The 13933-nt window shown below is 38.4% G+C and overlaps 1 protein-coding gene across 1 annotated transcript; it reads right to left on the bottom strand.

Annotated features, from left to right (window-relative positions):
- Positions 1–8276: 8276 nt before the first annotated feature.
- On the bottom strand, positions 8277–12341 carry LOC131696058 (ecdysone-induced protein 74EF-like; the record flags this gene model as incomplete). Its single annotated transcript, XM_058984584.1, has 2 exons — positions 10270–12341; positions 8277–8747 (listed from the first exon to the last, which is right to left on the bottom strand). Coding segments are annotated over exons 1-2 (595 nt in total), but the record flags the coding sequence as incomplete, so codon positions are not given.
- Between the last annotated feature and the right edge of the window lie 1592 nt (positions 12342–13933).

Here is a 13933-nt window from a genome sequence, read left to right as displayed (position 1 = left end):
AATGCAGTACCGTCTGTATGCATGGGCAAACTGGACCAGCGGTCCTATAGGATTGTGGGGGAATATAAAATCGTTCTAAAGGCTCTAAACAATTGAGTGCAACTATTTTCTGGAATATTAGTTGCACTCAATTGTTTAGAACACATGGATCGGTAGCAGCTCGGAATCGCACATTGTACCGTATCCCATGTGAACAAGACGTTTAAAGAGCATCAGACAACCAAGCGGAGTGATGGTAGCGATAGGAAACGAGGCATTGCATGCCAAGGATGGTATTGAATCAGGTCAAATGTTAATCCAATATTTCGATGATTCGAGTTTCAATTTATTTTGAGCAAAAAAAAAAGAATCGTTTTATAAAACACGTGTATAAAGTTCGATAAGCACCGAACAGTAGCGGCAATCAAAGAACGGTGCTAGATCTAGCACAAGGAAGATGTACAGGAAGTGGCAGCGGAATATGTTGAAGTTCGTTACAAAATCCTTGTTTGGCAAGCAATCCACAGATGTGGCAAATATTCAGCTGCTCATAATATCTGGGGCCGTTGCGAAAGTGTCAGTGTTTACACAAATCGAACCTATCTCTACTTTAAATCTGATTAAAGAAATCAAGGCAAATGTGCGTAACTTAGATGGTATTTGACACTCGCACATTTGGTGGGATATATTGCGTATACGTTTTTTTTTTCGATTGGTCCCAATATTGTTGCCACGAAATGTTTATACGAATATTCTTATATTGTGCGGTGCTCCCAATCAAAGTATGGTTAATGAGGGAGTGCGGAGATGAAAGGTTTTCTTGGTAAAAAGTAATTCAATTTTTTTTATAATTCGTTTATTTGACACGGCTCATAGGGGTAGCTTATTACAATATTGTATCTCGTGCACGGAACTTTTTATTGCGAGCGGAGACCTTCTTTCGCGGGATTTGCTGGCAATCTGCATCGGGGGGTCATTTAATTCTTTTTTGTTTTTCACGTCCAGGTCGAAGCCGGCTTAGTGTCCCCGATCAGATGTTTTTCCCAGTTTCTTGCACTTATTGTTGACCAGTGTAAATCCGTTATTGTTATTACTTTCCTTGCCTAAGTTGCTTACAGTTGATTTTGCGGTGCTGGATGCTTCTTTTGTGGTTGTCATTATGGTCTGTGCAACAGCTGCCACAAATTTGGCCACCGTTTGTGGATCTGGCATTGGTATTGAAAACTCTGTTTTGGGTTGGTTTGCCGTAGATGAGTTGGCAATCGGTTGAGATGCGTCTTCCTCTGTATCTTCTGCGCAAGGTTGTCCATGATGTGCTGTCTGATTACAATACTTGTATGTAGGAGTTTGCCCCTCATGGGTGCACAGCGAAGTTTGTTTAATTGTAGTTCCGTGAGTTTTGAGTTTTATTGTCAAGTAGGAGGGTATGGGCCTTTTGACCCGCATCCTCACTACAAAAACGCCATTAGGAGTACCCGGGAAGAAGTTTCTCCAAGTATCAGGCGTAACGGATTCTACTTCTCCGTACTGCGACATGCATTTTGCAATTGGCTCAGGAGGGGTACGAGGTGATAGGTCATATAACCTTACATCTATATAATCATTTTCAATATATACGGGAATCTTAACTCCAACGTTGTCATTTTCAACCACGTGTTTTAAGTTGTTCTTGAAAACGAAACGTTCGGCTTGTGCTAACGAATGATGATATTAACATTGCACTGCGAAGATGATGATACTGAAGGTACAAGACTTCCTCAAGCCTAAGTTGCATTTTTACCTTCAGAAGGTATTCCACTTCACTAAAACTCGGTCGTTTTGAACAAAATTTAAAGTCAACGACCGCAGCGTTGGGTCGGAGTAGAGCTTTTACGTCAACTTTACTCATGATGACAAGAATAATCCGATATTTCCTTTGTTCTCGAGACAATGCACGAGAAGCCTGTTGTTCACTTGGCTCGATTGTACGTCTGAACGCGGCAGAAGTAGAAAGTAGACTGAATGCTAATTATTGTTATTATCCAAATATATTTCCTTCGATTTCATTCCGCACTCAGTGCCTATCACCGACACCAGAGAGGTGACTCCAGCATCATAACCCAAGGCTCGACACTTAACCAATGAACCAGTCACAATAAGCGAATGCACAAAACTTCTGTTGGAATATATAGTCAAAATCTACCTTGCAAACAATTCGTACAAAAAACAATATTTAAAAGATGCGTTAGTTCTGCTAACATCGAAAATAAATGAATCTCAAGGTGACTCGCGCACCTGCATTCAACATAATATTGATTCATTTCAAAGGCTGTAACATTCGGTTATCTGTAAATGAAATTGAATATTGATTGGAAGAAAAATGGTCGCTTATTCCAAAGTTGTAAAATCGACTTTGTTCAATTTCATCATATCAGAAACATCAAGAAATTGAGAACAACATTGAACGAAACAATGTAACTATTGTAAGTCCTGTAGTTTTAGTTCTGAAATACTTACGTTTCATGGCATTATCATGTTTGGATCGGAAACAAAACATATTCAAAGGGTGAGCGTTGCGTAGTTGGTAAATCGGTTGCCTTGTACGCAGTGCACCTGGGTTCGAGTCCCGACCCCGCACATGGAGTTAGAAATTTTTTATAAAAGATTTTTCTAACCCGAAGAGGCGAATTATCTTAAGGTTAAAACCTCTATAATCGAAATAAAAAAAGATTTGTGAAGCTTAGACTTGTAGTTACTCGTTGAACCAAAAAAAAAAAAAAAAAAATGGCAAAAGTGCGAGTTCCCGAAAACGAGCTTTATGGCTCATATTTTACTGTAAAATTTGCTCTTTTTTCTTTAAAATAATAGTGAGAAAAAAATTGCAATCGGTTTCTGTGGTTCATCCACAGGCTACACGTATTGTGCACTCTCATAAAAAAATCAAGTCAATTCGTCGTTTAGTTTTTGAGTTATCGCGTTCGCCAGTTTGAAAAACGCTATTAAAGGGTGTCCCACATCAAATTGCATCACGGAAAAAAAAGCCGTAGAAAATACCCATTGGGTATGTTCTCTTGGAAATTTGGGTAGAAGTAATTTAGAGTGTATTGTACGCACTGTATTTTTTATCACTGCCAGTCTTTCGAAAAGTGTTGCTGCTCCGTGTGTTATAGCAAATACGAGCGAGGAATACATGGCTGTTTAAAACAAAAGAAGTTCAGCGTGGCCACCGAGATTGCCCGAGACAATTCCAGAGGTTCAATACTAACAATTAATCCAAATCCAAATTTTTAAAATACAAGCTGTAAATAAAAGGTCCAGCCTTTGTCAAATTTGTGAGGTTAAGGCTTTTCATGCAATCGTCAATAGCATTAGACGCGTTGCCGTACCATGCCGAGCCATGCGTTGTTTTTCTCTCAGCAGTTAACTTTCTAGAGCTTTTTTAGTGTCGACTTACATTTTGTTTCAGGGTCAGCAATTTTGACATTATTTTGAAACAATCGGCTGAGCAAGATTCTCACTGCAATTAAAAATGTACATAAATATGAGCTCTGACGAAACCATGTAGTAGCGACATGGCATTTACGTGTGCTACTGTCAAATAAAGACTCTTTACATTCAGGCTAGCGGAGACGAAAACAGTCAAACTAGCAACCATGACTATAACTACATACAAACTGGCAACACGGAATATTCCATAAGTTTTGTTCGGGTTTCTTCTTATATGCTTCCCCTCGCAGAACCAACATGCTCAGCGTTGCCAACATTTTTTTCAAAAAAAACTGGAACCTTTCTTGAAAAAACTACTGTTCAAAAAACAAACCTACTTTACCCTTGTAATGTTTAAGTCAACGATTCAATGGACGTAATTTAAAGTAAACACGTATGTTCCATACCTTTTACTGAAAATTTGAGTCGGTTTTTTGATATTGTTGTCCAAATTAAAAATAAAATTTAAAACATTCGAACTTGATTGTAATTGTAATAGTTAGTCGAATTTTATTGTTTTGAAGGTTTCAATCGACACATCCATAAAACCCCAAATTTAAGACCATTTGCTAAACTTGAGAATGCACTTAAACCTTTCTTTAGATACCACTATACCAACTAGCTGAGAATTCAACAAATGTTCATCAACATATTTGACACAATGTACTGCCATCTTTATGTTTGAGCTTTCAATTGAAATTGAATCAAAATGTACATTTCCAAACCGTTTTACTCACAAGTGGTATAAAAAGAGTTCAGGTTACGTTGGATTAAAATCTTATTTTGGGGCACTTGGTATCATCCCATGGCTTGCATGAAAATTATATGAATCAAGTGACAATTCGTGAGAAAAAAAAAACTAAATAAATGAATACTAAAAACAGGATAAAACTGGCTGAAATTTCAAAAAACTGGAAGATTTTTTCGATTGTCTGTTTAACTGGATGTTGTAAAAAAAACTGGAAGAATCCAGTTTAAACTGGAAGGTTGGCATCGCTGAACATGCTAGTTTGGCTTTCAGGCGAACGATGTGTAAAAGTGTCGCAAAGAGAATTATTATTGGCAATGAGCCCACAGACTAACAGGCATAACACTCGAAAACAATTCATCACCCACCGACGAACTGACATGGAACAAAAAATGCGTCAGATGTTGTCCTAATTGTTTGAATTAAAATACGTTATTACACTAGCGACATCTGTATAATGGTTCATGTGCTTGGCTTCGCCGATAAAACTACAGCACGCAAAATCCAAAGTGTATCGACGTTGTACCAGGTATGCTAGAATGAACAAACTAGCTTCTTTTATGTTAAAGATCGTTTTTCCAGCATTTTATTACCTTTTGTATACACTATTTCACAAAACTGTCTGTTAAAAGAATAAAATAGTAACATAATACATGCATGGCCATTTTAAATATATTTGTAGTTGGGACTGAGACTGCATTTGCGATAATGGCACCACTGGCATATGAAAAAGCATGCGGGAGATAGACCACAAGTGAAAATTTGTCCCCAAGACTGAGGGCAAATCCACTAGCAAACGATTGTTTGAGACCGTGTATAAAAGATTAAGCTAGTGCGCTGGGAAAATTGACGGATCGATGTTTATTGGAGGAATTTCCTTATAGTGTAATGTCTGATAGTCTGTGATGAGCCAATGTCCGTTCGATAGTGTTGTTGTTCATGCATTCCGTTCGGCGTTGTTTATGCAACGATCCGACATTGGTATGACGATGGTTCAACATTCGACGGACATTGGTCAGATTTGATTCAAAACTTGCCCGATATTCTGCCTGAGATCCATTCGAAATTTTTATTTCCTTATATTTTCCTGTGAAGAAAGCATCTAGCAATTCATGTATTTGCACATTGAGTGTGAGGGGGCTCCTTGTATTTTTTGCACATTTCTATCCCACTTGCAGTTTTTGCAAGGGATTATTGCATTATTGTAAGTGATTCTCTACTACACCATAACTGTGTGCAGTTGGTAATTTTTCAGAATCGGAGACAAAATTTCATCGAACCGAAAAGTATAATTTTGCTGGCAGAATTTTCAGCGAAACATTTTCGCGGGAATGGGTTAGTTCTCCAGTAATCATTTGGCTTTATTTCGGAATGGCATAGCATAGTGCAATTGAAATATTGATGTTAAGGAAATATACTGCAGGTTATGAAAATAACCTCAAACACGTTATATTCAATATCGCCCTGTATATCAAGTGTTTGTGCATAATTTAGCAAAGTGTTCGGAATTCGATTTGAAAGCTGGAAAAATATCTTGCCTAGCCAATGGAGTTCAAGTGGTTAAAATGATCTGAACCGGTCCTATCTCTTTCATCAATCGCCGTTCATCGAGACACAGGTAATTCTCAAACAACGCTACGTGCTTATGGAGATCAGGTTGCCACGTAAAAATTTTCTTAATAATCTAGCTTAAGAAATCGGGTCTTTTTAGCTTCATTTACTAACAACAATAACTATAATACTCCAGAATGAACATCGTTTCAACATGATTTTTTGTATATCGTTGCACACAAAAAAATCACCTGCCATATGTCCATGTAAAACCAAATAGAAAGCGATATTAATTCTTAATTTTGGGGATTACGTTTTCATTATTGTAGCGTGCTTAGAATTGGTAAATATGTGTGTAGCTTTTGACCACCAACACTTGGCCAATATCAACTGGGAAGACAGTATTGACGAAGACCTAAAATTTTATAATTTTATATTTTTATATTCTGTAATGTGTCAAAACAATGACAAATCATTGGATAAATTTTACAAGTCACAAAATAGAAAAATCGGTTTCAGGAAAACATGGTGGTATGATAACTGAAAAATTTATATAAAAAATAGAAACAAGGCCAAAACTTTTATGAAAAGTCGTACTCAGCAGCAGTTTCAACATCAATGTTTCAAGGACGCCAATATTCTTTTCTTGTCTGTAAAACAAAAATGTAAAGCTTAAAACATGTAGCTAAAAATTCAAAATCTGTTTAGGAGATACTTTGCAATTCATACCGAAAAAAAAGTTTAAATTTAGGCCTCGAGAGTAATGTATGAGGGTCCTATAAAAAACCTGTTTTAATCCACCTAGTGGTGCTATTGTGCCTCTCTCATTTGTCCAAACTACGATTCCATGGCTGGTTATGTTCAATACAACGGTGGAAATGTATATTATATATTCAGTACGATTTGCACATACATACAATGGATCGACAGCCACGATCTTGAGATGCTATGTGTCTACACTGAAACATCGCTTAAAACCAGCGCGGATCAAAGAAGAGTATCCGGGGGGGTCCAGACCCTGCCGAAAATTTTCAGCTTGTTAAGAAATTTTAAACTAGTTTCAATTTTAAAGTAGCAACCCCTCACTGAATACTCCTACCTACGCCTAAAAAAGTCAAAAAAAATCGCCGGGGTTAGGTTGACGATTTTTAGAGTGATTGCATAACCTTTCTATATGAAAAAGGCAAAGAGGTACCAAAGTCCAAAAAAGTCGATTTTCGCCAAATTTTTTTTCGAGATTGCATCAAATCTCGACGTTTCATGCATTTTAAAGACATTTGACATCAAAAATACAAATTAGATTTGGAAATTTTCCTTTACTCCCCCCTTTGAGCATTTTTCAGTTCAGTTTATATGGGAATTAGCTGTGTGGCCGCACTCTTCAACCCGTAACTCCGGAACCAGAAGTCCAATCAATAAAAAAATTCAATAGCAGCCAATTGGAACGTTGTACCTTTCATTTGAGAAGTATGTGCAAATCGGTCCAGCCATCTCTGAGAAATAGAGGTGACATTAGGTCAATTGCATGGTAAAAGTAGTCAAAGACCGTCTAATAAATTAATAGGTTTTATCAGTTTTCCAAAATATCTGTCTTGAGGTGATGATATATCAAAATTTTATTTTAAACTGTTAACTGACACTATCTTTGGAAGCACTGCTCCCATGGAATCCAATTAGATTAATTGCAATAATTTCAATTCTACAAATAAGTCTAAGAATTGTTATTGCTCAAATTAAATGTATTTGTCATTGTTATTAACCTTACTTGTATTTTTTTGTTCTAATCTTGTCTAACCCACATTGGAAAGGTTGATGTTTATAAACAACATGGACGAGAAGAGGTTATTGTAGCGCACGTCCTTTGGAAAAACAAACGGATTTGATAATTTTTATGTTTATAGTTCAAAAGTGGAGTGGTTGTTTTTATAATTCGTTTTGTGGTGCGTTTCATTGCTTCAGCTTAAGTGAGCCGCTGGTTTTTTCTATATTCATAATCCAAAAATTCATTAAAACATTGTTGTTGTTCAATGGATCTTTTGTACACAATTTGTTATTTCTTGTGCATTTCTTGAAGGAGATGTTATCATTGTTATAGTGATTTTCCCCACGTCACTAATAGAACAGAGTTTTCTGTAATTAGAAATAAATCGAGCATATGAGAGTTAACTATTGCGCCAGTTCGATGGACTCGTACAATAGTTACATTCGATGGGAAAGAAAACTGAGCGCTCGTACCTCATTCTAATCTAGCTAATATTTGTCATGTAATGTCTACACCTAAATGGTATAAGGTAGCAAAAAACTGCGATCACATGATTATTAACCAAAGTCTACTGACCCAACCAGTCAGTTCCCATCCATTATGCATTGGTTTCTGCCCGCGCGAATCTTCCCTCCCTTCCCCCCATCAGTCACTGATAAGCGATTATGCAAATTCACATCCCAAAGCGGGCGCACTGATAAGCAATGCAATTCGTTATGCTCGGATCGATTCACTGTATACATATTTATACATACAAAATGTACTACTTACGGGGTACACTCCGCTGGTTCCAGATATTCCTGAGCGGCGGTGAGCTGTGATGGTAGAAGTTCGGCCGGAGGAACGTTCCCGGCGGTAAGTGGGCTTGTGCTTGCTGCTGCAGATGTTGCTGGGTGGCGGCCGCTGCCGCTGCTGCCGCCGAGAGAGCCACCGAAGAGGGAAGCGACGAGCCGGACGTAGGTGATGAGGATGACGCATTAATCGAGGGAAGTCCTCCACCACCAACACCACCGCCACCGCCGCCTCCTCCACCGGCGCCCGGTAGTAATACGTTGCTGCCGTTGGTGCTGGAACTGCCCGGATGACTACTGCTACTGCTGCTGCCGTTGTTGTTGTTGTTGTTGGTCTGGATTGACGCTCCGAGGCGGGCCTTGAGTTCATCGCTGCAGGCAGGCTGGCCGCCACTGCTTGAGCTGTCCACATCGGAGACACCGCTGTCCGCTGGACTTGGAGGTAGTGAGCCTGGATGGTGAGGTGTGACGAGATAAAAGAAACGAAATTAAATTCTTTGTCAGCTTAAGGGTGGATGAAAGAGAGCAGAAAATATTTATACAACAGAAAAGAAAGAAGAGAAAAAAAGCTGTACAGTAAGGGTTATTTTTGCCCGGACGCCACGCCAGCATGTGTACTCCTAATCCGTCAATCATTTCTCGCACGTCACAATGTGCAACACCAGAGCCGCCGCCGATTTTCTTTCGTGGGTTGCTTAGCAGTGATGACGCGAGCGGCCATCATTTTCGAACGTAACGCAGCAGGGGTCGTGGTTCGTAACGAAACGACAGCCCCATTGCAATACCGGGGTCGGAAATTGCCACAAACTGCAACAGCAACGGCAAAGATGCACAGCATGAGAGGTCCCCGGATTATGACCCCTTCGTAATCTTGTAGGAACAAAACGAAAATGAAAAGGATCACCTCTAGACCAGCGATCCTGGTGGAGAGCTTCCGTATTAGCTGCGACCGGTAACAATAGTAATTATAGAACCGAGGCGTATTGTTCGCCGTCTTGATCTTGACAATGAAAGCCATGGGAGAGCAGCCACTGAATCAGAATGCAATGGCTTTGACCCAATCAGACGAAGGAGGAAAACGCACCGAAAACGATGCAAAATGTAAAGGATTTCAATTGTTCACAATATAGTTTCGCTCCAGATACCGATCACCAGGATAGACTCCCGCCGACCGAAGGACACCGAAAAGGGTGCACCCTCATACAGGTGATATCACAGTTTTATATCAAAAAATTGCACACAGCCTACCAGGGGTCCTAGCGTTCGCCGAAAGCAGAAGCAGTGTGCGCGCGGGGTAGGTGGTGACGGCAGGGCAGACGGGATAGAAATAACAATTGCAATCCAGGGAAGGGACCGAGACCAGCGCTCTCACAAGGATCAAAGGCCGGATGGGATTGGAATTAGGATTTTTAGTTCGCATTTTTTCTTTGATATACAAAGGAGCTGGGACTACTTGATTCAATTCAATTTTTTTGGTGAATCGATTTCTACTTTTTTCGAAAAAAATAAATAAATGTGAGGGCAGCAGATGATTGATTTCATTCAGTAGCGAATCGAAGCAATCTGCAATAATATTTGCTTTGACCCTTCCCTGGTGGGTTAGAGGAGAACAGATAGGGTAGGGAAAGAAAGCCCTTATTAATTGTAGGTATGCGAAATTAGTTCACCAGACAGGGATAGATGGGAAATGGTTTTGTGCTTGGTAATGCCATGTGGGAGAAAGGCATGTTTTTCAAAAAAAAAATAATAACGCAAAATTTGATCCTTTCTGCGACGTGACTTGACATTTTCTTTGTGTGCATCGGAAGGGTCCACCTTCTGGTCTGGAGGTTCCCACAGAACCCTTCACCAGGGGTCCTTCTATAAATACGAAAATTGCAACTTGTCATTAATTTTGATAGCCGCGCTTGAGTGTATGTGTGTACTGTGTGTTGTGGGAGGAAGGGTGATATTTTCTTGGTTTCGGTACATACTTGTCAGCTTGAGAAGGCGGTGTGAGTTTTTGAACTTCTCCATCGACTGCAGATGGAAGATGTTCTCCAGGAAACCGTCATCGTCCACATCGGCACCAGTGCCGGAGGTCGCGTGCGGGAGCATCGTGGAGCAAACTGTTTGCGTGTGTTTTTCGATAATATTAATAGTACAGTTGGTTTGCGACAGAAATAAGATCGTTACGTTAGAGCGGGAAGAGATGAAACAAAGCAGAAAACATGGTTTTGGATTATTTCAATCAGTCGGTAGGATGGCGGTTTCGTTGTCAATGATTTGACTGGGTGTTTTTGGGGTTGGGAAAAGGAATAACGAAAGGGTATCAATGTGTTGAGAAAAACAATAGGAAACCAAACATTCTTCCATTCTTTCGAGAAAAGAATCGAATGTTTTATGATAAATTTTAGGTGTGTAATTCCAGATATCAATATCCTGTCTAGTGCAACGGTTTCTCAAGCAGAGTTTATATACATACTGTTTTTATGCGACCTTCGGAGATTTTCTTGGTAGGCCATGAAACTTAAACTGCTGTCTGTCTCAATGAGGTTTTGCACCAACCTAGCATTAGGGTTACTGAAGAAGTTAACCCCACTTTTCTGAACAGTACTGTTTACATGAATATATTTGACGCTGCTGTTCTAGGGAACAATGCAAAAGAGTCATAGTGTACATTGTTGTCTATAGACTTATCCAGCAGGGTTGGTATTGTGCTGCTTTGACGTTTAAAATGGAAGGAAAACAAAACTTTTACACGGCGAATTGGGAGGCAAACAAACCGCTTCTGGACCTGCGGGGAGGGCGGTAGTATAAAAATGCGAGATTTCAGTGTGCGTATTTTAAACGTCGAATATCTCAATAGTTTACATTTGGGGACATTTTTGTGTGATAATCTTCAAAATTCTATTTGCTGTCCGTATAAAAGTTATCTGCATATTCCAATCATTATCTCTATACCAACAACGTTGTTGAACGAGTTGGTAGGTGTCGATTTTGCAATAGCCTATATTTTAATAATCTCATTTTCATGCTAGATTACTAGGTTACTTATCTGTCAGCAAATTAGATTAGTTCAAGATGAACTTTCAATTGCATATCACACAAAACCGTGCTTGAGGTTCATGTATATATTGTTATTTACTGTACAGTGCACGATGTATCCAGAATCACAGGAACATGGAAAATGTCGGGAAATTGAAGCTCTTTTAAAGCTAAAAAAATAATTTCAAATACCCAATACTATCATATCTTCTCAGCCACAAGAGTTTGAACTTTCGATAACGTTGCTGGATTTTAATTCCTCTAAAGCCAACTTTGCATCACTTCTAATTCAATATGAATTCTTCAAAAGGGCTAAAGGAATTTTTGTAAGCAAACTTGTTTCGCTCAATATTCTGCTGCCAAGTTGAATTCCATGAGAAATACACATTAATCCACATCTTTACCCTTCGTAGAAACAATTTCAAATGTTTTCTGCGTGGAAATTAGAGCAAATTAAGAGAAATAAACAAAACAAAAGTTTGTTCACAAATCTTATTAACCTTCTTCAAAAGTTAATATGGAATCAAAAAGCTTGTTTCTGCTGTTTATTTGTAGTGATATTTGGAATATGATCGTCAACTCCAAAAGAATCCTTTGACTTTTATCTATGGCAGCACTGCTCTAGCGGATCAGAACAAACTAAATATAAAAACTACGGTTTATAAATATCAATAATAGTTGGTACTCAAATGTACGGTAATAGTCCCAGTCAATAGCATTACTAAAATTTATATTTGCACAATCCAAGTAATATATAGTTTTTGTTGATGAATTATATGGATTGATTAAAGATGTCATATGCAATGGAATTTGGAGATAGTTTCTTTTAATTATAGTTTAGGTCTAGGACAGGATTCTCCAAGCACAAAAACCTCTTCTTGTTGTGTTGACTTCTGTTGAAAGTAACACGATACACTTATTGCTTTTATAGTCTCAGAATTGGTGTCACTAAAGCAAAATCGAATAGTAGCAGACAAATCAACCGAATTCAGCAATTTATCTTTCATTCAAAAGATATATGTTATAGAAGCAATTTATATTGTTTGAGCTCGAACCTGCGGCGGTTTTCTACCACAACTTTACGCAATCTAGTTTTGAAACATTCGTGTAGCAACTCCATTGTGTAAAATTTTGACATTTCCAGTATCATTGAATCGTTTCAAAGTGCGGAAGAAATACTCACTTCTAACGTAGAACTCGTTTAACAAGTAGACAAGGTATAAGCTTTTGCAAATGAAGTTTTTACAATAAATGTGTTCCGGTATTTGCTCTATGACTCGCTATTTATTTTCATCAGTGGCTGCCTAAGTGATATTCTCAAAAATAAATTAATATTATTTTCGCATGAAATCTAACCTGCCGAAGAAGTTTAAAATGGTACAAAATGATGACACCTATTCTGAGACACCCTGTATTCTTTAATATTTATAAAACATACTAAATTCAATTACCCGATTCACAATGAAATCAGTTGTACACACTAAAAAATATGAATTTTCTCGTTGACGTAATTCCAAGCTAAGTTAGTAATCCGTCATTCACGTGACGTGATATGAACGTGTTTCATTTAATTTCGTATGAAAGATGTGCTTTACATAAGCAGTACCATAAAATTACACTTATCAACATTATAAACAAACGCCATTTACGGATTAAAATTACATGATTTGCGAAATTAAAAATAAAACGTAAAACTATGTCAGGATCAGGAAACGTAAATTTACACGATTTTTGTTAGAAGTGTAATAAAATAGTTGCGTTGAACAAAAGTACTTTATAGCACCTCCTCGGGCTTCCTCAAATGTCCACAAGCAGTTTGGCATAGAGTGAACCAATTCGGGAGTACTTTCTGCGGGGATATTTAGCCAATCTTCCTATAAAGTAGCTTTTATGACACTGGCACTAGAAATTTTTTTACTTTTGAGTCGTCGATATAGTTCATCTCGATGCTCGATAGGATTTCGATCAGGTGATAATGAAAATGTTTCGGCGTATAAAAGTACTACTCCTCGACAACGTTGGTTGTGTTTGGGATTGCTGTTTTGTTCGAAGATACAATCACGCCCGAATACATATAGCTCTAGACTTTTACCTGTCACTATGTTTTACGGTTGGCATAAGTTTTTTGTTCAAACTATCTTTATGCGTAAAGGGCACATAACCCATAACTAACTTATTTTTGGAGGTGTTTGTGAGTTCCTATCATCAGAATGTGACACTAACTTAGTGACAGGACTAAGCTAGCGCCGGATTGACGCTGAGCAAATCCACACACCCAAAACAAACCCGGTAAGAATCACTTTCATTAATGGGAGTATCGCTAGCTCAAATTGTAAGACTTCTGGTAATGTGCAAAAATTGCACGAAGCTTCTTTGCATGTAATGCAAGGAACAGAAGAACGAATTTTGTCTATGTATTAGCGATATATGTGTATTGGTATATAAAATGCGTTCGACACAAAAGAGTGCTGGCATTGAGGAACGAGCCCGCACGGGCAGATTACTGACCAATACTTTATCCATCCGACCATGCTATCAGATAGTTGAGTGGATAAAAGTCATAAATACTTGGGCGATTTCATGAATTATGCAAAAGTAACATGATGGCAA

Source organism: Topomyia yanbarensis, unplaced genomic scaffold (genome assembly GCF_030247195.1).
Source record: "Topomyia yanbarensis strain Yona2022 unplaced genomic scaffold, ASM3024719v1 HiC_scaffold_657, whole genome shotgun sequence".
NCBI lineage: Eukaryota > Metazoa > Arthropoda > Insecta > Diptera > Culicidae > Topomyia > Topomyia yanbarensis.
The sequence above is the reverse complement of the archived record's forward strand: the minus strand, read 5'-3'. Positions and strand labels throughout refer to the sequence as shown.